The sequence below is a fragment of the Staurois parvus genome, unplaced genomic scaffold, assembly GCF_062004578.1.
Source record: "Staurois parvus isolate SC_StPar_1 unplaced genomic scaffold, SC_StPar_1.0 ptg000187l, whole genome shotgun sequence".
Lineage (NCBI taxonomy): Eukaryota > Metazoa > Chordata > Amphibia > Anura > Ranidae > Staurois > Staurois parvus.
Genome location: NW_028317983.1, coordinates 7,620,244 through 7,643,065, shown reverse-complemented (window position 1 = coordinate 7,643,065; position 22,822 = coordinate 7,620,244). Strand labels below are relative to the sequence as shown.

Genomic DNA, 22,822 nt, shown 5'->3' with positions numbered 1-22,822 from the left:
GCCCTTTAGCAGACCTGCAACAGTGCCATTATTTTGTTAATGTCACCGACACACATCTGCAAAGCGTGTGGTTTAGCGTATTTTTTAAAAAGATTTAGGGTCTTCTTTTCCTGGTTTCTCATGCATAGGGCTGCCATTGAACTAAATGGGCTTCCCTACACTCGACAAGCAAAAAAACACACATAAATGTGCCCACCACTTGGTTGCATCAGTAAATTTGAACCAAGCCTCATTCCAAATGTCAATGCAGAGAGGTAGAAAGCAAGAAACTTCTCAGAGTAACGACCTTACCTTCCAAATGCATTTGGCTGGCAAACTTTACAGTGTCATCTTGAGAGCGACCATCAGTAATCACCACCAAAACCCTGGGCACACCTTTTCTCATGCCAGATTCCACAGTAAACAAATCTTCGCGGACATGCTTAATTGCTCTGCCTGTATAACAAAAGGAAAAAAATAATATTTCTGCAACACAGACTATAGCCAGACCGACAATTCTGTTAAAGATGGCTGTATATTAGTAACATTTCATTCAAAATTTTTCTTTCTAGGAACATTTTTTTGATTATCTAATCATTAGTGGGGCCGAATTGACATTTAGACCATGGTAATGAGAAAATATGAAGGAACAGGATGGAGGACTTTTCTCGAACAAACAAATTTCTAACAGTGTATTTGATTTTTGTTCTGGAAGGTCCATTCACGCCAAAATCAAATGTCAAAAGCAAACAAAACTTTGAAGTATTTTGAATGACATTCATCAAGTCATCAAATGTAGTTTTGTACAAATGCTGTTTCGAAAATCTACTAGTGTACAGCCAGCTTTATTCTACCCAATAAGAAATAATATACAGGTGTACCTCGGTTTACGAACGCCTCGGTTAACGTAATTTTTGGTTTACGAATGAAAATCCATTGAAAATAAGTTTACAAATTTTTTTTGCAATACGAAGTAAGTTTCCCCAGGATGCATTGCACCTGGGAGGTTTATAGCGCCAGCCCCATGCCTTTAAAGTGCACTTTAGAAAGAGTTTTGAACAGATAAGACTTTTTTTCACTATTTTCTGAACTCCGGAACGGATTAATTGGTTTTCAGTGCATTGAAGAATTCATTTTTAATCATGTCCCTGTACAGTATTTATGCCTTTAAAGTGCACTTTATAAAGAGTTTTGAACAGATAAGACTTTTTTTGTACTTTTTTATGACCTCAGGACTGGATTAATTGGTTTTTAATGCATACCTATGAGAAACCACACTTTGATTTCCGAATTTTGCGCAATAGGAAGCGTCACGCAGAACGCATTACATTCCTAAACCGAGGTACGCCTGTACAGGTTTTTAAATAGGGAAAGATCAATGTAAAAAGTGCAGCAACCCCAGGAAACAAATACACCCTGAAAGATCCCAGTTTATTTGATACAATTTTATAAAATTACATATAAAAAGTAATGTTTTGAGTTATAGTACTATATATAGGGCAAAAATATATAAAAAAAAACTACCAAAGGTCCTCCACCCATTTCTAACTGGCCTCACCCACCGATACATAACAAGTGACAATCAGGCTAATGAAGAATATTAGAATGACACAATGGAATTTTAAAGGTTCAATCCAAAAAGCTTGGCAGTCAATCAGCTGGGGTGATTGCCAAGAAGCACCAACAGAGGAAACTGCTAGTGCTCTCCAAACAGCATTAAGCAATTATGCTAATTTTAAGTCACAATGGAATTTTAAAGGGTCAATCCAACCAAAACTAGTATTTAGTTTATGGAGTGGTGTTTGGGGCCCACATCCTACTCAGGATTCTTATATCTCCCTGTAGACCCCAGAGGGAAGATAAATGGCTGTATCTTGTAAGGAGTCTCACTGTCCGTCTACTGCTGTCAAGTCAATGGCAGCCAATGGTGATCCATTGAATAGTTCTCCTACTGTGACTATCCATTGAGATTTCTTGGCTACATGTAGAAATACATTACTATTTCTTCTTTTTGAGAAACTCAGCCTAAAGCAAGTTTACTCAAATGCAAATTACAAATTAAATGGCTCTATGTTATTTTGCAGGAAACAGGAGAAGCTGGAGGAAATCCAAGGAGGTGTCTGCACATAGTGAAACTTCAGATTTTGAAAATGGGGCAGTTGGCTGTACTAGCCAATTAGAGTCCTTACTTACCCACGTAACATAAATATGTGGCAACTAAGAGGGTGGCTTTAATGCTCACATGTCACACCTAGGTGTCCATGGGCGGCCGAGGCATCTAGTGGCATAGTGCAGTATTTTCTTTAGTTCAACTGACGATATATGGACAAATTATAGAGATTATTCACAAAGGCATTTGCACAGCATTTTTGTTATAAATAGAACCCTTGTGTGGCTGTGCAGATTGGCTGTATAGAATCGCAAATCCATTGGGAGGTAAAACACCTATGCACACTCATCAGCCACTTTATTAGGTACACCTGTTCAATAGAAATTGCTAATCAGTCAATCACATGGCAGCAACTCAATGCATTTCGGCATCTAGACGCGGTGAAGACGACTTGCTGAAGTTCGAACTGAGCACCAGAATAGGGAAGAAAGGGGATTTAAGTGACTTTGAACGTAGCATGGTTGTTGGTGCCAGGCAGGCTGGTCTGAGCATTTCAAAAACTGCTGATCTACTGGGATTTTCATGCACAACCATCTGTAGGGTTTACAGAGAATGGTCGGAAAAAGAGAAAATATCCAGTGAGTGGCAGTTGGGTGGACAAAAATGCCTTGTTGATGTTAGAGGTCAGAGGAAAATGGGAAGACTGGTTCGAGATTATAGAAAGGCAACAGGAACTCAAATAACCACTCGTTACAACCAAGGTATGCGGAATACAATCTCTGAATGCACAACAAGTCAAATCTTGAATCAGATGGGCTATAGCAGCAAAAGACCACACCGAGTGCCACTCCTGTCAGCTAAGAACAGGAAACGGAGGCTACAATGCGCACAGGCTCACCAAAATTGAACAGTAGAAGATTGGAAAAAAGTTGCCAGGTCTGATGAGTCTCGATTTCCCTAGAGATGGTTGTGCATGAAAATCCCAGCAGATCAGCAGTTTTTGAAATAATCAGACCAGCCCATCTGGCACCAACAACCATGCCACGTTCAAAGTCACTTAAATCCCCTTTCTTCCCCATTCTGATGCTCAGTTTGAACTTCAGCAAGTTGGCTTTACCATGTCTAGATGCCTAAATGCATTGAGTTGCTGCCATGTGATTGGCTGATTAGCAATTTGTGTTACCAATCAATTGAACAGGTGTACCTAATAAAGTGGCCATTGAGTGTATATTTTAACTGTGTATTTAGCAGTTTCTCTGCAGCTTCTTGAATGTGTATCTAAACCCAAAAACAAAAATGTAATATATTGCAGCTTACCAGTCTATACATGTGGTGGCTGCATTCATTTAAATTTTTAAGGATTTTTGTCCTTTTGTTTTGCCCTAGTGATCCTGCCAGTAATACATTTCCTGTCCTAGGGTGACAACTCTCTACTACTGTATTGTATCTGTGGAAGGGTAGCTGTGTCACTTTAGGATAGGAAGTGTAGTAGGACTTCAGAACCCTTTCTGCTATCCTCAGATCCATAACATCCATAACCATGTGCCGAGAGCCAATGTACACAGTACTCGATGTGGGAAATAAAACAAACAGCAATCTATTTTATGAAGTGCCAGGATACATTTATCGGACGTCACAAGATTTCCTGATCATCAGCAGGCAGTACTGAAGGGAGGATGCTGGATGTTGCACCAGGCCCTACGTACCTGTTTTGGTGTTCCCGCCTTTGTAAGCTATGGCATTTATAGCGGCCAGAAGAGATTGTTTGCTTTTATGTGAGTTCAGCTTAAATTCTGTTCTTGCATCATCACTGTACTGAGCGACTCCAACCTTGACGGGAAGAGGTACAATAGTAAGGCCTTGATTTCATCCTGTATATGTAGCATACAGCTTAGCAGAGGGAGAAACATGTAGCTACCAGGGGTGGACTGACAACTCATGGGGCCCCCGGGCAATAGGGGATCATGGGGCCCCTGTGTCCTTGCCCAAACTCAAAAAAGCCTATGAAAAAGGTACCAGGGGCATCTCATGGGGCCCCCTACTGACCCCGAGCCCTCGGGCAGTGCCCGCGTTTCCAAATGGTCAGTCAGCCCCTGGTAGCTACCCAACTGTTCTGTAGTTATAATCCTTAGATTGGACTTCAGATATACTTCAATTAAAATAGGAAAGCCTATGAAAAAACTTTCATTAAATGAGCCAAAGTCATTTCAGGTGAAGTCTTCAAAAAACAATAGTAGCAAAAAAGGCTAAATATGGGATCCCCAAGCACATAGAATAGCGGTTGCCTAAATGATGTATATGCCGACTAACCATACATGAAAGCTGGTGCTCTCAGGACCAAAAGCATGCAGTAGAAAATTAAACAGTGAAAAGAACCCACTGGGAAAGAAGTCCTCAGGAGAACATACTGCGACTTAAAACATCATCAAAAATAATTATCTACAAGGAATCCTCCCCCCTCTAGTGATGTAAACCCTACTCACTCAGTAATGCCATCCCTTAAGATCCCTTAAGATTAAGTCCCGGATGTGACGAAACGCGTCAGTGGGTGTGACGTTGGACGTACAATAGCAGGAACCGGAAGTAATACGGCGGCCATCTTGGAGTGGGGAATCGTGAGGACATCCACCCAGGAGCTGCGTGGCTATCCCCAGGCAGGGGAGTCTTTCTTGGAAATGCGCGATTGTCATTGTATACATGTAAGCTTATATATTAAAGTATATTTTAAAGATACTTTGCGGATTTACACTATTATTGTCCCTTGTTTCCTGGATGGATCGGAGTGACCAGGGAACTGGCTGATGATACCAGGAGGGGATGAGATTGGAGAATGGAGACAAGGAGACTAAATTGTATCTTATAAACGCTCTTGAGATTCTGTTTTTTGGTAAGGGTATATAATCTATAAGCATGAGAATTTAGACACCATTGTAACGAATACACTGAGTATATCACATCACTGTTGTGACACAAGTTGCTGTGGTTGTTTTTTTCACGTTTTTGCACTTATATGAAACACGTGTGGAGTGCTATATATACTTTATTGATAATGCACTATGTGGAGCTTTTTTTGATTTTTTTGAGGATCTGAGTGAGAGCTGACTTGTGAGGATCTTCAAACAATACAAAGAGTGACTTTGAGTGGGACATTGTATTAATTTTTCACTTTTTCATATTTTTTTATAATTCTTGGAATTCTATTGGACACTGTTATATAGAGCACATATGGGATAATTCACTGATTTGAATTATTGTTTATGGCATTACTGAGTGAGTAGGGTTTACATCACTAGAGGGGGGAGGATTCCTTGTAGATAATTATTTTTGATGTGTGTAACTTTCTAGGGTGGAAAGTGGTTTCTATTTTGGAATTGGTTAGTTGACAGGGGTTTGAGGATTCTACCACTTTCATTTATAGACTTAAAACATCATGTTTATTGACATTGTAATGGCAAACCACACACAGTAAGAGCACCCTCCACCTGATACTTGTAAAAACAATGACAACGTTACCATGAAGATTAAAACACCCGTACCGGGGTCCCAGTCAAACCACGCGCACTCGCACAATCACCACACATGGAACAGGCAGGTCAAATAGAAAGGCACATATACATCTGGATTTATTTTTGTATACCTCTAAACTGGGGACACTTTGATTTTTGCCATCCACAGTTATTGCTGTTGATCCTGCCATCTATGTTTATTTGGTTCTCTGAGATTAATTTCTTGTCAGCAGTTCCCACTATTCCATGTTTATATGACCCTAGTGGTCCTTTGCCATTCTATTTGACCTGCCTGTTCCGTGTGTAGTGATTGTGCGAGTGTGCGTGGTTTGACTGGGACCCCGGTACAGGTGTTTTAATCCTCATGGCAACGTTGTCATTGTTTTTACAAGTATCAGGTGGGGGGTGCTCTTACTGTGTGTGATTTGTCATTACAATGTCAATAAACATGATTTTTTTAAGCCGTAGTATGTTCTCCTGAGGACTTTTTTCCCAGTGGATCTTATTCACTCTTTAATTTTCTACTGAAGTCTTCAAAAAACAGCCACAGCCTGAGCAGAAAAGACTATAACCTGCCAGTATGCAGCAAAGACCCTTGATCTTTGTTTGGAAGCAGTGGTTTCTCTTCGTGGAAGCCGTGGTCTCCCTGCAAGCAGCAGATTGGAGATGTCTAGCTCCGACTCAACAGGCGGGACGTTAGGCCTTTGTAGAGAGGCCATTCCTTCTATATAGAAAGGAGTTGTCCTTCTCTGCAGCATGCTGGCAGACAACTGGCCATTCTACTACAGAGAACAAACTGTAGTACTTTGCACACTTTTTGTTTTAGTTCTGTTGGGCTTTAAATGTTCATTAGCTTTACAAGTCTTCATTAATACAGTTCAGACATTTTATAAATTACAGCAGCGGTATAATTTTTGAAGCAGTCCTTCACCTCCAGTTAGAGACTTGGCCTAGGCTGAGATGATGTTCTCAGTCTGCTGCATCTCTGTCCCATTGATAAGAGTGCAACATTGTAACTTTGTGGCAAGCCACAAGCTGAGAGGCTTATTGCAGGGGCTGATTTGTGTCAGACAATTATGAATACAGCCAAAACCTTCACAGACTTCAGGATTTACATGATGAAATCTCTAAGCCAGGATCAAAGTGCGGGAAGTAGATGCTGACCTGCCTGATGAAGGTGCTGAGTTAGGGGAAGTACTGTGATTTCTATGATAGGTAATAAATACCCCAGAGGTCTCACACATATGTATGAACAGGAGCCAGGCGCTGTGTAGTTTTGTGATAGAAATAATACACCTTGTATGGAGGTGTGCCTTTAATAAGAGACTTGACAAAGCGCATGCGCGTGAAACATGTTGTCCCAGCAACCGGCCTCTTCCTTCTAAAGCTGCGGCTCCAGCAAGAGTTCCCCCCCTCCGTCTCTCCACATCGTGGTGACGTCATCCAGGACGCTGGGACGTCAGGTAAACGTGGTCCCTGCACTGACAGGCATTCTACTCCACTGCTTCCCTCTGAGCGGACGGGCCGTCCATCTTGGAACCTGGCTTCCTAAAGCCACAGGCTGGTTATTTATTATTGTTTTACCATATGACTTATTAAAGGCACACCTCCATACAAGGTGTATTATTTCTATCACAAAACTACACAGCGCCTGGCTCCTGTTCATACCTCCCACAAACCGATGTGTTTTTACCATGGCAGCAGTGAATTTTTTCCCCACCAATCATAGTTGACATATACCATTCACTTATTTCCTTTGGGACACATCTGTGCGCTTTTATCCAGACCGTTCTCACACATATGTAGCACCCTCCTATTGCCACTAGGGGGAGCTAGACCCTAATGGTTAGTCAAGAACTAGTTACCAGCTCAAGTTTGATAGCCAGAGGGGTCAAATTGTGGTCACGGCTGAGAGACTCTGAAGCCCAGCTCCTCTGGAATTTCCCCATGCTCTGAGGTTTTAGGAGGAGGGCCTTGGAGGCAGTGGGTGGATCTGAAGAGTGGCTAGCTACACTCTTGAGGGACCTCAGCCAATCCCCAACAGAAGGCTTGGCAAAGGGCTGGGACTCCCTTAAAAGTGTCAGAGCCTACTCAGTAGGAGGAGTGTGGTGGTGGAGAGAGGAGTGTAGAGAGTCGGGTGGAAGATGTGAGGCTGGAGGAAGGAGGCTGCTAGGAGGCCTGGTGGGATGGGGCCTGACTGCGAGCCTGGTGCTGGAAAGAAGGAAAACTCGGAACTCACTGACCCCCGAGCGAGGACCTCCTGTATGGCAGCAGCAGTCGACAGGAGGAACAGCAGAGGATCTGAGTGAGTACACCTGCACCCCTTGGGCAGATAGGGAAAGGAAAACTCTGGTAGGAAACCAGATTAGCCCCTTACTAGTGACTATTCACCTCATTTAAAGGGACCAGAGCCAGATCCCCTGCTCAGGAAGAGAGTCTCCAAAATGCTGGGTGAAGAGGCGTTCATCTAGAGTCTGGGGTGGTACAACCAGGAGCTGCTGGCTAGCACTCCAACAGAGACTGTGTTGCTGAAGAAAAGAAGCCTGTGAATAGTTCAAGAAGTTGTCCTCAGATTTTGGTTCCCTTGGGCATCCTATACACCGTTTACCTCATCCAAGTTCCAATCTCCTCAATAAAATAAAACAAATGCTCAAAGACTGATTTCTGTCTCCAAATGAAAGCTTGTGTGGAAATGCTGAATGACAGGCTGTACAGGACTATAGAGGGACCCAATTTTATCAACAATCGCTAAGAGGGTAGTGCTACACATACACATTACATATATGCACCTATCATGAAAAAATTGATGCTAATATCAACTGAACTGAGAAAACTCTTGGCTGTGTAATAAATATAAACACTAATATGCTCAATAATAAATAATATTAAACCTATACCCTAATTTGTGAAAAATAAAGTCCCATAAAGCAATCAAAAGCTCTCAATAAAAGTCATATGTCCCTTTGAAAAATAAGTCCAAGTGTCCAAATTATTTTGTGTCCAAAAAAAAAAAAAAAAAAATTATGTTCAAATCCTCAGCCTCTTGTAGCAACTTGATTTACCTCAAAGAAAAAAACATAAGAGCCACATAGTGCATTATCCTTAGTAAATATAAATTATATAAAGCTCCTCCAGTGATAATTCACCCAAGTGAAAAAAAGTGTAAGCAAAAAGATATATATATATATATAAACACATGTGCAAACACAAGATGTAGTGCAAAACTGTGCAAGTGAACCACTCTTTATGTGCTCCAAACACACGACAGACCCTTTATGAATACGTCCTATGACGAAACGCGTCAGTGGGAAGTGACGTCAGACGCAAACGAGAAACCGGAAGTTGAGTGGCGGCCATCTCGGAGAGGGGAATACGGACTGTTACAGGCGGTTGGACTCTCCTGGATTGGTGACGGCAAACAAAGCTATGTATACTATGGGATAAACAAGATTTTAACATTGTAAGCAGTACCATTAAAGCTTTTGAAATCTAGTGTGTGGCGGTATTACACTATATTTTGCTTTATATTTGGGTATGTGGATGACGGATATGTCGGAGAGTGGTCTGAGACACTAGTGTGGATGGATCCACATGGTGTTAGGAGGTGGAAGTGAAAATCGAGGATACTGGCAGGAGGAAAAATTCATCCCATCATACAGTCCTCTTGATGTGTGTTTCTAAGGCAAAAGTGGTTTTGGAACATTGGTAAGGGTATTGACTCCTTACTCTAGTAGAAGTGTACCCTGTCGTGTGTTTGGAGCACATAAAGAGTGGTTCACTTGCACAGTTTCGCACTACATCTTGTGTTTGCACATGTGTTTACATATATATATATATCTTTTTGCTTACACTTTTTTTCACTTGGGTGAATTATCACTGGAGGAGCTTTATATAATTTATATTTACTAAGGATAATGCACTATGTGGCTCTTATGTTTTTTTCTTTGAGGTAAATCAAGTTGCTACAAGAGGCTGAGGATTTGAACATAATTTTTTTTTTCTTTTTTTTTTTTTTTTTTTTTTGGACACAAAATAATTTTGGACACTTGGACTTATTTTTCAAAGAGACATATGACTTTTATTGAGAGCTTTTGATTGCTTTATGGGACTTTATTTTTCACAAATTAGGGTATAGGTTTAATATTATTTATTATTGAGCATATTAGTGTTTATATTTGTACGCCTCTAAGGGTAGAGGTGAAGTGTGCTTATATAGAAAATTGGGGATTCATTGTGATTATTCTATAATATGTGTAATAAATATACAAACGTGAGCACATATGAAATAAATGACATTTCTTGAAAGTGCCAGGTTTTTGTGAAGGTTTTAGATACACTTTACAATGGCTGACATGTTCACTTGAATTTTGAACTGGTCTTACCTGTGTCCCATCAGGACCGATGTCACCCATGGCTCCTGCTGTGCTGTACAGGAAACGGGTGACTTTGTGAAAGTTGTCATCTCCGATACTCCAGGATCCATCCACCAGGAATACTAGGTCTGCTCTGGCAGACTTACACACTGAGATTTGGAAAACACAGAGAAGCTGAATTATTTCTGAAGACTGAGAAATGATATGAGCAAATTTACAAAGTCACCTACATGCCTATGTTCCGACATCAGAGAGAGCATCTTAGCAGACACCATAGGACATAAATCCACACATCCACAGACCTTTCCCTACACATATCCCAGACAGGCAGCCCAACAAAATGTTAATCAATCTGGCACTCTGCTTCGGATAAAATATTCTTAATTCAGTCCAAATATACACTACATTTAGCTATATCATAATTTGACAACAGGGAGTATCAAAAATAAGAGTTTAGATTTTATCAAAAATTTGTAAAAACTTTGGTAAAATACATTGGAGTCAAAGAGGACGGTGAAATTATGGTGGCTTTGTAAGGGTGCGAAGGGCTTTATATGGCTCCAGGTGGTTACAGAAGCTCTTTTTCAATTACTTTGGACTCATTCTTGTAATGATTGTTAATGGCACCCCAAGCGTCTGCAAATGTGCTGTGTTTTTGAGAGCGCCAACCTATGAGGTGCAGTGCATTTATGGAAAAGACTATGGGACCTCTTTTCTGTGTCTCTTGCATGCTGGGTAGCCCAATAAAATGATTGGGCTGCCCTACACATGATGCGCAGGAGCACGCCTGCACTTGGACGCATCTGCAGGTGTGAACCAAGTAAGAGTTCCCACCTCAGTTAGGTTTTGCCCATAACCAATCTGACAAAATCAGTCTGCCAATCCCTACTTGGCAACACAACAAATACTGCTAATGGAAGTGTTTGTTACCATCTCGGGCCGCAGGAATGGTTGGTGGTGGAGTTGGAGGTCTGGTTGGTGCTGCTGTTGGAACTTGCACTGAGGAAAAAGAAATAATGAAGTTACTATTTACTCTAACAAATGATTTCCAGGCCATGTGTCATTCTGTGTGATACAAGGCATGAACTCACAGGTTGTTTCCACAATACTGACGCCGGGTCCCTCAGCCTCCTGTATCTGTGCATAGACGGTGATCCTGTATCTGGAGTTGGGCATAAGTTCGTAGAAACAGTGCCGAGATGTTCCACTACCCAGGACAGCTTCTTGCTTGGAGCCATCTGCAATGAAATATTAAAGTTGAACTTTAGACAATCAGCTATACACACAGATATGAGAGCTGTTTTACTTGCCAAAGGAGTTCTATTTATGTCCTGAGTTTATACAGCTCTACCACTCCTATCCCTGTCTAGCAGAGGAGAAGACCTGATTTTTCTCTGCTGAAGTTATGGAAAACAACTTGTCCCCAGCGTCTGATTAAAAAGCACAGGAAAAGGAACAGACAAATGTGCTTATCCTTTTGTCTCTCTGTTCTCTCATCCTATCAGCAAGTTCCTTGCACTGCAGCACAACTGATTTGCTACTTGTACAGCTTCTAGCACTCCCAATGTGAGCTCTGCTGTACAGTGACATGAAAAAGAATGACAAGTCGGATTCCGGTACTTACACTGCTTCCATTTAATGGCGTATTCATCAATACAGATTTGCATTCATTTGTGTCTGTTACATCTGCCTGGAGTTCAGATTTTTAAAGAATCTATAGTCACAACATACACTTTCATTTTATAACATCAGCTCTGCATGTCTGCTGGCCATCTCTATCCAGAACTTTCTGGATACCCAGCATTCTTTGCAGCTTCTCCTCAATTTCTACAGGACTACATATCCCATGGTACCTTGTATAAATAAAACTATAATTAAAGCTGAATGCCAGGAATTTAGCGATTCTTAACAATTTGCTGGCATACTGTGAGTTAAATCCAATGAAATACATGCCACCTCATGGAATTATCTCTTTAACTGACATCTGACAGTTTTACAGAGCTCCAGGAGTACAGTTATCACTGCATATCCAAAGCTCTCACAGGAGAGACACTGTCCTCATACACATAGCATCCCGACCCACTCCTTCCCTCAGCTTCCAATTCACAGGAGACGTTCTAATTTGGGAAAGAGTTCACATAATACAATGTGCTCCATGATTGGGCATGCATGTGACTCTGCAGCTGCTGGAGCTGAGACCAGAAGGTCTAGTGTCAGAGTGCCAGAAGTATAGCAAGAGCTATGCTCCCAGAATACCATTAAAATGTAAAGTGTAAATTAAAGAGATAAATCCACAAGGTGGCATACACCTCCTTGGTCTTACGCCCTAGTAATCCAGAACATTTTCCAAAGTGGCTGAATTGACAGAGTTCAGATTTAAACCGAGTATCCCTTTAAATATTCCTTGTCAGGGACAGCTAACAATGGAGCACCATATTGCTTCCAGATTAGAAGGAAATTTAGCTTGGTTAAAAGCCAGCATAGCTCAGAAGAATTACATAATGAGAATATAGATAACCTCCAGATGATAACATTGGACCTTGTTCCAACTTTTTTCTCCTAAGTTCAATGAAAGCTTTTAGTACTTGTCAGTTTGTGCTCTAAAGATTTCCATATAGATGAAAATCACAAAGCCTGTTGACTTGGGTATCTTTTCAGATCCAAGCCATTGGTTCCTGCTGCTGTCAGTCAAATCAGGTAGCAGGGGACGGGGCTGGGACCAAGCCACGCTGTGTGTATCTATGGATGCAGACAGCTTGACTCAGGAGCATGTCCACACATGCCCCCATGAACTGCAAAACAACTCCACTCTATGTAATAGAGATGAGGACGGGGGTAGTGTTTGTAATCCAAATCAGGAACGCACCCCGGGGTGACAATGCTCCATAGATACAGTACAATAAGTTAAAGTTGTCAACCTTAGACAGAAAATTTGTTACCAGATAAAAAAAAGTAAAAAGCCTAAATAAAAATATTGCAGCCACCACATCTAATGACTGATAAGATGCAATATATTACATTTATTTTGGTTTAGATACACTTTTAACTCTGTCATGGCAATTCTACCCAGGAAACAGTCAACTAAGTTGGTTTAAGATGCTGACATGGGCTTAGGGATTTTGGATTTTCATTAAATTTTCATTGGATTTTGAAATCTGACCAATCAATTTTAAAGTGGTTCTAATGCCTAAACATTTTTTTACCTTAATGTATTCTTTGCATTAAGGTAAAAAATGTTTAGGTATCAGCATCCCCCCTCACCCCCCCCACTCTTTAATTTACATGAGCCCTCATTCGATCCAGTGACATGCACATCTCTCTATCCCTTCTTCTATCCCCTCATTTCCATTTTTCAATGGATTTTCTGGGGCACCAGGAGCAGGGGCGGACTGACCATTTGGAAACCTGGGCACTGCCCGAGGGCCCGGGGTCAGTAGGGGGCCCCATGAGATGCCCCTGGTACCTTTTTCATAGGTTTTTTTGAGTTTGGGCAAGGGCACAGGGGCCCCATGATCCCCTATTGCCCAGGGGCCCCATGAGTTTTCAGTCCGCCCCTGACCAGGAGCTATTGGCTCTCAACGCTATCTTTCAAAGGTAGTGCGAAGGAGTGGGGGCGGGGCTGAGTCCCGCTGCCTGTGTCAATGGATACAGCAGCAGGGCTTGGGAACAAGCACACAGGGGTGCCCCCATGGAAAGCGATTTCCGTGGACAGAGTGGAGGGGACCCGAGAAGAGGAGGTTCACGGCCACTCTGTGCAATTCCATTGCAAAGAGCAGGTAAGTATAGACATGTCTGTTATGCTTTTGAAAAAATTAAAATTACCTTTAGAATTGCTTTAAGCTCTCACTCCAACCTATTGGACTAGGTGGGAAAGAAAATATATGTGTTGATCTAATAAAAATATGAAGGAATACCACTGTGCCAGAGTGGAAAACAGGGAATACAGTTGCTGTCTTTCTCCTGACCTGGTTAACTTTATGGAAAGTTGAGGGTCTCTTGGAGGGGATTTCTACTCAAACCTGATATGTATGTTTTTTTAGACTGCTCTGCATTGTAATTGTCAATTCTTCCCTCAGAAACTAAAAATAAAACAGTTTTGCCTGGGAGTCTCAGCAAGGGTTTACAGTTTAACAAATCAAAGAACTTTAATGAAACTTTAGTCGTTCCTTACTCCTTTACGCTCTGATTCCCCATAAAATCCCCCCTTATCAGAGTCCCTCTGACATAAGAGTCCCGATTACAGTCCCCCTTAGATGAAAGTCTTCATCAGAGTCCGTCTTACATTATGGTCCCCATCACAGTCTCCCCTTACATCAGAGGGCCATATCAAATCTTGCAACAGGCCATATTTGGCCTGTGAGTAATAGTTTGAAGACCCATGTCCTACAACAACTCTTGGTTTCCCTGTTTTCTGTATAGCCTTCTGCCCATTGGTTCTTATCACCACCTTCTGAAGTTCTCAGAAAACAGAATTATGTGAAGATAGGTTGCATTTCCACCTAGAAAGTCTACTTAATATGACCAAAAGGGATAATATATAACTCAGATGAAGGAAAAGTAAGTGGATTTTATAACTTTAGCACAATTTCAATCTTTCCTGGAAAGCATTAGCATTTCCCTGATGGTTATTTTAATAATCCAGTTATTTTTCAGGTTATAATGGTGCTCATTATTCTACTAAAATTGTGCTTCATTATACAGTTTAAAATGTTCCCACATCAGCCTTTGGAGCCTACTATTGTCTTTAAGCCTTCTCACTTTGTGGGCAGGGTATATTTTATAATGTTTCACCACAAGAATAGAGACTTGCTTTACATGGAAACTCTACTGGCTATCGGTTTGCCAACAATAACCACAAAAATTCCAGCTTATCCCCATAAATAAAATTCTTTGTATAACTGCTGTAAAGTGCAGTGTGCCACGTTCTCCTGATATTGGCTCTACACCCCCTCCACGTGTACAGTCATTATATTAGTAAAATGAATAATAGATCAAACATAAAGTAAAGGGGCCTCCTGCCCTACTCATAGCCTCTGCCAACCTGCCTCATAGAGCAGCCAAATAGCACCAAGGCAACGTGGCACTCTTGAATGCTGCTTGTCTTGATTTGAAATAGGACTGATCTGAATCCAGACACCACTGTTGGAAGCTTAGGGGTAAACATAGGGGTGTTTGACTTCCTCACTTAAGAGGAAAATATCTTTAAAGACACCTAAACACAAAAATAAAAATTGAAATATATGTACTGGATTATATTGGTGGTAGCATTCGTTTTCTGTTCTTTGGCTTTTTCCCCTTTACTTTTACCTGGTAGGTAACTCACTTCCTCTCCCTGGAAAGTAGAAGCATGCCAGGTAGAGGCATCCTCCAAACTCATTGCTAGTAGAACTCCAAATGCATACTTTTTTTACTCCAATGAGCTGCAGGCCAGGTCATTCTTGCCCACAACTTGCCTCTTTGATTATGTGAGCTGCAGGACGGACAGCATTGACCTGGGTCTGGGGCGGGTGTAGGTAGATGGCACTGGAAGTGAGTGATAGCCTTGAGTTCAAATTGATGATTGATGTAACCGTTATGTAACCCTGTCCCTCTAACACGTAGGCAACTTCAGCAAACTGAGAAGTTACCACAGTAACCCTGAGCAGAGGCGTCCCTAGGGTTGGTATCACCCGGAGCGGTAACACGTGATGTGACCCTTCCAGAGAGGAAGGAGCGATGCCGGTGTAGCGGTAAAATGAGTATCCTGACCCGTGATGATATGTATCCCCTGAAGCAACTGCGCATGTGCCAGTTTCAGGCCGAAGAAGCCGATCTCCGACTGTAACACAGAGCTGCTACAGTTAACCCCTTACAGGCTGCAAACCCCTATACGGGGTTAACTGATCTTGCAACCCATAGTGATCCGTGGGATCAGCTTCAGTGGTTTGCATCCTGTAAGGGGTTAACTGTGGCAGCTCTGTGCTAAAGTCGGATATGGGCGATCGGCTTCTTTGGCCTGAAACCGGCACATGCGCAGTTGCTTCAGGGGATACATATCTTCAAGGGTCCGGGATACTCATTTTACCGCTACACCAGGGCCAGCTGTCACTGTGCCGGGAATCCGTGATCACCCTAATAACTGGCCAGGACCTTCACAGAGCCCAGAAGCTCTGCTTGCATCCTGCTCCTGCACCCCCTTTGATGGTGTCACCCAGTGTGGACCGCACCCCCCTAGGGACGCCACTGACACTAGGTTGGGAAAAAAAAGTCTGATCTGGATATTGAAGCACTACACCAAAAGGTAAGAATCCAGAATTGGGTTTATTTTAAGTATTAATGTTTAGCCACTGATTTGGCTGCTTTACCCCATTAATACTTGGAATAAGTTGAATTCTGGATTCTTACCCTTTGGTGTGGTCTTTAATCTCTGGATCAGAGCTTTGCAGGACACCCTGAGGGACTGTGTCACCCATACCTGCTCTCTGCTTCCTTTTCCGTTTCAGAAGCCAGTATAGACACTTTCTTTCCAATCTGAACTGTACTTACCACTCAAATACATCTAACCTTGCCGATTGGTTGTATTGAGTTATACCGCCCCTATCTTTGCACAAACTTGTACATTGTGCTTTCAGGGCAAACAAGTACAGTCCCCCTCCACCCCCCATATTCACCTGAAGGATTCATAGAGAGCAGCAGACCTCTCCCTGCAGGGAGACAGGGGTATTCTTCACCAGTACACCCGGAAGGCTGTTTCCACCATGTTGCTTGGTTACATGCAACCTTGGCAAATTTAAGCTGATCCTTTTATATCTTCCTAAACAATATATTTAACAAGTATTACTGTCAACTTACTGTATTATGATGGCTCTCCTATCTCTTCACTTTTTTTTTTCTGGTGCATACCTTGGAGTCCTCTCCCCTTTTTTTCCTACACACCTTTGGGGCAACCAGCCTACAAACACTTCCTAACCCAATGCCCTCTCCTTACCTTTTCACCTGCAGCAAATGCATGTTTATCGTCTAAACTTCATACCTGTACCTTCCTTTGCACAAACCTCTACATTATCCTTTCAAGGAAAAAATTACAGGTTCTTCTGGCAGACCTCCCCTTGTACCCTAGGCACTTTCCTTCCCCCATGCTGACCCACTACCCCTTTCACCTGCCGGAGTCCACCTTTTTGGGTGATTTGTTTCTCAGACAGATTTACTTTAATGACAAAACATTACACTTCAAGGTCAACTCTACACAAATCTGATATCTCAGCTTGGATAGGCCTATCATTACTAATTCACCCACCACCTGCGTTTATTGTTTGGAAGCTTCAAGGATGTGCTTTCCCTGCAGCCATCTGCATCTCTTCCACAGGGCAACAATTATGGGGTCACACTCTCTTTGCCGTGTACCACCAGGTAAAAAAAAAGGCCATTTGACTTTGCATTTGTCATGCCATTTGGGTAAAACTGAGGTTCAAGCGATACCTTGCCAATGAAGTCCCAGGGTATTAATCATGTAATTTATTGTGTTCAAGTTGTTGCAAATGTCTATGGTGATTTTTAATGTATTATTATTAGTATTCGTTTTTTAATACCCAGGGGATATGCGTGTATTTAATATGCATTTACTTATTAATCCAGTGCGCAGAACAGAAGCCAGAGCCGCAGGGGTACTGAAAATATATCATAAAAACACAACAATGAACATCTGTACGACTTGGAAGGACAGATCACTGCAGACACATCAGCAGCTAAAATATTTTGTCTACAGAAAAAGAAAATTATTTTTCCAGAGCTGTCATGCCCCATTTAGAAACCCAGATATTTTCTGATTTAAATTACGTTCTTTTTTTCTCATGAACAACTTGAAAGTAATCCCACAGAACGACTTTGATTTCATACTTTTGATTCTTGTAACCTTATTTTCTTACTGTTGTGATTGTTTTAACTCCTGGAGGTATTTTATTTTACAATTTGTTATGAGAACCAGTCAGACGATATTAGTGTGTTTTAGGGCCAAATCTTTTTTTTAAGTTTGGATAAAAGGTTGAATGGTTAGTACACCTGTAAGTAAAGAAAAAATCCTCTTGCGCTGCCAAACCTAATATGATAAACAAAGAGTGGCTGCAACTCCAAATTGCGTTCACACAACATAAAAAAATAAATGAATTCTCCCAACACTAAAAAATAAATGAATAAATAAATAGTGCTGCGCTACTCACTAAACCTAACCATAAAGCATAAAGTAAACACCTGACAGATCCCCTAACTAAGCTAATATAAGTGTATACCTTGAAAATATCCAAGAACAAATGAAAGAAAATATCCAAAAAGTGTAGCTGCCCTGCTAGGCAATACCAAATATGAACCAATCAATATGTGCAACTTCAACATATGTGCAAATAGATAATCTGAGTAATATATTTCAAGTCAGAAATAAAAATAATAATATATATAAAAAAGCACACAAAATAAAAAGAAAATATTAAATAATATTAAATTAGGTAAACATTCGGCTGAGCCCTCAACCCAGTGACAGTATGTGAATAAATGTTTGTAAATGGAGTAAAAATCAAGATCTGTAATGCAGACAAATCTTCAAGTCAGCATATATTCCACACATGACTTTAAAGGTGATCACCCTAAAAATCCTCCACCAGCTAGCGTGCATGCTCACCTCCCAGTTTGACCTGCCATTTTGACCTATAAGGAATATAGGTCAAATGCGCTTTAATATCAACCCAAAATCCAACCAGCTCTCCTCTGCAAGCATACTTTACTGGCACCCTCTCCAATTCCTCAACAAGGTTTAATCATAGAAGTGTGCACAGGGTGTGCCAGTTGTGCCTGGGCACACCCTAATCACCCTATGTGCATTTTGCTCTGTGTGCCAGCTTTTTTTCCAGCCAGAACTATCTCTGGTGCTGTCCCTGTGCTTGTGGCACTCTACTGTCAGCGAGCGAAGCTTCTATGTCAACAAGTGATATGTGTCTTCAGCAGGGGCGGACTGACAACTCATGGGGCCACCAGTCAATAGGGGATCATGGGGCCCCTGTGTCCTTGCCCAAACTCAAAAAAGCCTATGAAAAAGGTACCAGGGGCCTCTCATGGGGCCCCTTACTGACCCTAGGCCCTCGGGCAGTGCCCAAGTTTCCAAATGGTCAGTCCGCCCCTGGTCTTCAGGCAGCTGCCTGCACTGAACCTACCCTGGCCCAGGGGATGTGCACAGCCTTGCTAGTGCAGCAGCAGCACCTCTTGAAACCTGTTTATTCCCTGCAGCCTGTACTCTTCACTCTCCTATGGAGGCAAGCTGTAGCTGCTCTATCTAGCTTCTATCAGGTACTGCCAAGCAGGGGAATTTGGAATAGAAGGAGAACTCTGCACTCTGTATGCAAGTCCACACCTCAATTCTACATTCTCAGAACACACTTGAATTCTCTATATGCAGCGTGCGGCTGAACTCTGCACTCTATAGACAGCTCATACCTGAGCTCTGCACTCCATACGCAGCACACACCTGAACTCTGCACTCTATACACAGCTCAAACCTGAACTCTGTACTCTATATGCAGCACACACCTGAACTCTGCACTCCATACGCAGCACACACCTGACCTCTGCACTCTATACGCAGCACACACCTGAACTCTGCACTCTATACACAGCACACACCTGAACTCTGCACTCTATAGGAAGCTCATACCTGAGCTCTGCACTCTATACACAGCTCACACCTGAGCTCTGCATTCTATAAACAGCACACACCTGAACTCTGTACTCTATATGCAGCGTGCGGCTGAACTCTGCACTCTATAGACAGCTCATACCTGAGCTCTGCACTCTATATGCAGCGCACACCTGAACTGTGCACTCTATAGGCAGCATACACCTGAACTCTGAACTCTATACATAGAGCACAACTGAGCTTTGCAGTCTATGCACAGCACATACCTGAACTCTGCACTCTATACACAGCACACACCTGAACTTTGGACTCTATAGGCAGCTCATACCTGAGCTCTGAATTCTATAGACAGCACACACCTAAATTCTGCACGCTATAGGCAGTGCACACCTGAACTCTATACACAGCGCATACGTCCCTCAGTTAGCTTAGATAAGGAAAATGTAGTGTTTGTGGTGTGAAATTTGAGGATAAATGGCTTCACTGTGGCTGCAGCTATGGAGGTCAGTGAAGACTTTTCTAAAATCTCATTTACCACTTCAATGCGCATATTCTGGCCACAGGTTCACATTAAATTCGAAAACTGTTTTAGAGTTGGTGTCATATCTATTCTGCCTGAGGAAGCATCTTATTTTCATAACATTAATGTTTGGGTGGGGATGGGGGGCAGAGTCTTTGAGCTGATAAAGCTCCTGAAAACATATTTTTACATAACAACAGAGAAGTAATGTTCCAACATACCCTGCAATGACTCGATGATGATCCTGTAGGAAGTTGCGTGTTTGTGCAGCTGCCATTGGGAACAGATACTGTTCATCTTCACTTGATAAGCACTCAGATTTGTTACTCCAAGATATACTGTAAGAAAACAAGCGATCAGTCACCATGGCTCATGCGAAAATGCTGAAGACAGCCTGTACACTGTGATGAAAGTGAAGTCTGTTGAACCCTAAACTCTGTAGAAAACATGGCATCGCACCACACCTGCACCAAAAAGGTGCAGGACCCTTTTTTCATTATTCCTAGAATTGGATCACATGGGTATTCACATCTATGCGATCCAATTCTGCACATCGCACCGCGTTTTGCGGACCACTTTCAGGGTGTTGTTAATTTGACATACACACCCACAGCAGTTCGCATGAATGGGACGCGATTCTGATGCGGCTGCGAATTCAGCACTGCATCAGTGTGAGTCAGGGCTAAAACAAATTTGACAAAAAAGCAGAGGTATTACAAACCTCCACTAGTGAGAGTCTGTAAAGGACTTTCTAATGAGTAAATGGTTGAGCCATAGCAGTTCAAGAGCAGCTTACAGAACACTCCTCTGTCAGACTGGAGGTAGTAATCTATATTGACCTACAGTTTAACTGCACAGAGTTAGGTTTCCTGCAATCTCCATAGTTTCTACTGTAATGGAGGTATCAGAGAAAATACCAATCAGTTAGACACCAAAAGTGATTATACTACAAAATCTAGAAGGCTAATAAGACACATTAGACCTCCTAGAAGAATAATGCATTCAATTTATATCATGTTTTGTGTTTGACAAATCATAGTTTCATTATGCTATTCAATAAATTGTTAGATTTTGACTAGAATATAGCTGTACACAGGATAGCTGACAATAAGCATCAGTTGGGCAAAAAAAAAATACTCTCCTGCACACTTACCATATACCCCATGACCCTTTTATTGTGTGGAATTTGAACTGGAGCACCCTCTTTAAGGACAACAAAAAGCTGCTGCAATTATCTGAACAGGAAAAATCTACAGATTCCCCCATCTATGCTAAATGCTGTTGCATCTGTCGGAATACTGAAACAGAGACTGGAGTTGATTGGCTGCAGTCACTGTTTGCCCAACCTTTTTTCCACCCAGCCGACAATTTCTCAGTTTAACTTTTCTCAGGTGGTGTTGTAGGTAGGTCCATCCAAAGATCTAATTTCAGCATTTTCACAAGAATGGTGCAAAATTCAAGTCTTGTATGGTTAGCTTTATTCTGCAAGCATTCCAAGCAATGCACTAAACTAAAGACCAGGAGGATACCACTTAAAGTGGATTTTCACCCTCCCTCCATTTTCTTTTTTAAAACCCCTACTTATTTGATGGTGAGTTCTGCACATTGCAGATATTCTCCCACCCAGCGGATCTAGCGTTGTTAAACTGAGATCCTCTTCTCTCCTGGCAGTGATTGGTCCAACGCCACCATGTTTTAGTGTGATGTCATTGAGAGGCTGCCAGCGGTCCTCCTAATGACATGCCACTAGGCCCACTCCCTCATCCTTTACTGAATGAAAAGCTTTGCCTCTTGGGATATGTGACGTGCATATCCCAGGAGGCAAAGGGAAGACAGTGAATGTCATTCGTCTAGACAAATGTTGTGCAAGGGGGGTCAAGGCACCACAATTTATTTTAAAAAACGGTATATAAAGAAAAAGAAAGGGCCCTAGAGTCCTATTCATGTAGAGGGCCAAAGCAGGGGTGAAGAGGAGGAATAATTTATTGGAAGCTGAAGATCCACGTTAAGTATTTTGTACTTTTAAAACTTTTTTTTTTACTGTCGCTTATGTCTATTTTTGAAATATCTTTTCAACAAACAGTTACAGCATGATATTTCTTGCCTTTTTACCAAAACATTATTTAAGTATCATTAAGCTGAATCTCTGAATTCTTTAATTAAAAATTAAGGAACTTTGCCTCTGTGAGGATTAAACTCTGTTACATACCTGTCTGGGCGTGGCATTGAGTGATAGGTAAAAATTGCAACCGTGGATGCTGTGAATGGTGCGTACTTCTGTGGTGACAATTGGTGTGTGTGTGTATGTAAATAAGTTGCCTGTTCCTGTAACCTGTTCTAGTGAAGATCACTCTCAATCTCCTGGTGCTTGGATCGTTGTCTGAGAGCAGGAACATCTTAGCATAGAGTGATGCTGAATGTGTAATCAACATACATGTAACACCTAGGTGTATTTGAGAAACTTTTTAACAGGAAATGAGAGGAATTTCCAACCTAGACAACTGTCACCAGCACAGTTGTCCATGTTGGAAGATTAGGGGGTGGTGTCAGTGGGCTGTATGAGCTTGTGTTGATGACAACAGCCTACTGCTATGAGATACTTTATGAGATCATTCAATTTCCATTGACAAGTGCACTTGACTAGCAGATAACATCCTCCTGACCTGTATTTGACCT

General features: G+C 41.8%; 1 protein-coding gene across 3 annotated transcripts in view; it reads right to left on the bottom strand.

Annotated features, from left to right (window-relative positions):
* LOC149462058 (collagen alpha-1(XIV) chain-like) overlaps positions 1–22,822 on the bottom strand; it is a 266,392-nt gene that overhangs the window by 81,860 nt on the left and 161,710 nt on the right. For all 3 annotated transcript variants that reach the window (XM_089677540.1, XM_089677541.1, XM_089677542.1), the window contains 6 exons: positions 20,368–20,484; positions 11,060–11,206; positions 10,899–10,967; positions 9,978–10,117; positions 3,796–3,919; positions 292–435 (listed from right to left, as the gene is read on the bottom strand). In XM_089677540.1, coding sequence (XP_089533666.1) covers positions 292–435; positions 3,796–3,919; positions 9,978–10,117; positions 10,899–10,967; positions 11,060–11,206; positions 20,368–20,484 — 741 coding nt within the window. The remainder of the gene's footprint in view (positions 1–291; positions 436–3,795; positions 3,920–9,977; positions 10,118–10,898; positions 10,968–11,059; positions 11,207–20,367; positions 20,485–22,822) is intronic.